General features: G+C 40.1%; 1 protein-coding gene across 1 annotated transcript in view; it reads right to left on the bottom strand.

The window, feature by feature from the left end:
* Window positions 1-689, bottom strand: part of LOC106530437 (permeability factor 2) — a gene marked incomplete in the record, with an annotated part of 3,948 nt that extends 3,259 nt beyond the window's left edge. Inside the window, 2 exon segments of the mRNA XM_014026049.1 lie at window positions 1-35; window positions 604-689. Of these exon segments, the coding sequence (XP_013881503.1) occupies window positions 1-35; window positions 604-664 (96 nt within the window).
* Window positions 690-1,353: the final 664 nt, after the last annotated feature.

Genomic DNA, 1,353 nt, shown 5'->3' with positions numbered 1-1,353 from the left:
GTGGGTGTTGATGTCCCTGCTGATTGGTGGCATTCCTGTCGAAGTATGAATTTCACCAGTTGAAGCAGACAAAAAACATTAAGCACCGTTTTTGTTTTTCAGTGCTGATTGCCATCTTTGCATAGAAGTTTATTATCCAAATGCTGAGAAAAATTTCTATCAACATGTTTCATCACATTCAACAACTTGTGAAATTACTCTCAGTTTCCTCTTTTTTGTCATGAATCACCTTCCATTTCACTTTAACTGAAACACTTAAAGTCATTCTGAAACAAAATAACATCCAGTTTTAAATAAACACAAAAGCAGAGAAAAACACAAAATAATAAATTAATCATTTTTTGTGGATAATCACCAATGAATTCACTTGTAAATTGTCTCAAAACCAGATTTTAGTTCACTTGAAACTCTTGGATATTTGTGGTTCACAGAAATGTGAAGAAAAATATGACTGAACATCTTGCAGAGCTTCCAGAGAGTTTGTTTAGATGTACTTMCAAAAAAATGTACACAGTTTAATATGATACTTCTCAGTAAAAGCACTCACAGTAACTAAACAAATGGACCATTCTCTCTGACTAATGTTTTTTTTGAAGATCTTACCGTTAATGAGCACCACCAGAGCCCCGAGCGTCAGCAGGACAAAGAGTTTCATCTTCTTCATTCAGCTGCTGGTTCTCCAACTAAAATCTATCAAAAGGTCGATCACAGCTGAGGGTGTAACGTTGTGCTGCAGGATTTATATATGAAAGAATCATGTGCTCATATTGACATCAGATGGTTTGGGAAGAACAAAAACAAAACATGTAGTGTTTGTGTGTGGTTTCACTTTGGTGTGTTCACATGTGCAGCTGAAGGCAGTCATGAGACGATGGGTTCAGGGTTGGTCTCTGAGGTGAAAACACAACGTCAACAGTTTAGCAGCTCTGTTTACCCACATCTTCCAGGAAAATGATTTGTAAACAGCATGTTTGTCAGTAAAATCAGGTGTACTTTTCTAACAGGGCTGTCCCAATGCACTTTGGTGGCCCCTGGCAAAACGGACCTGGTGGGCTTTCCACCACTTTCCACGCAGCTAACTTGAGTGCCAGTCCTGTGAGCCTCTCTTGGCTCATGGTGGACCTCATCTACGTTTTTACCACCTTTAAAGCTGAAAAGCTCATCTCACCTGAGGCCATTGACACAGAGAGAGTCAGGAGTGGACAAAGGTAGCAGCTAGAAGGAGGATTGCCTTCAAATGGGCCCCCTTGACCGGGGGTTCTTTGCACTTTCCTGCATTGACCACCATAGAATTTAAGGGATGCTCGCACAGTTCGTTATTGTATTTAAAAAATAACCAGTTGCTGTCTGGGG

This window comes from Austrofundulus limnaeus, unplaced genomic scaffold (assembly GCF_001266775.1).
Source record: "Austrofundulus limnaeus strain Quisiro unplaced genomic scaffold, Austrofundulus_limnaeus-1.0 Scaffold522, whole genome shotgun sequence".
NCBI lineage: Eukaryota > Metazoa > Chordata > Actinopteri > Cyprinodontiformes > Rivulidae > Austrofundulus > Austrofundulus limnaeus.
Note: the sequence above shows the minus strand (reverse complement) of the source record. Positions and strands in the feature narration are given on the sequence as shown.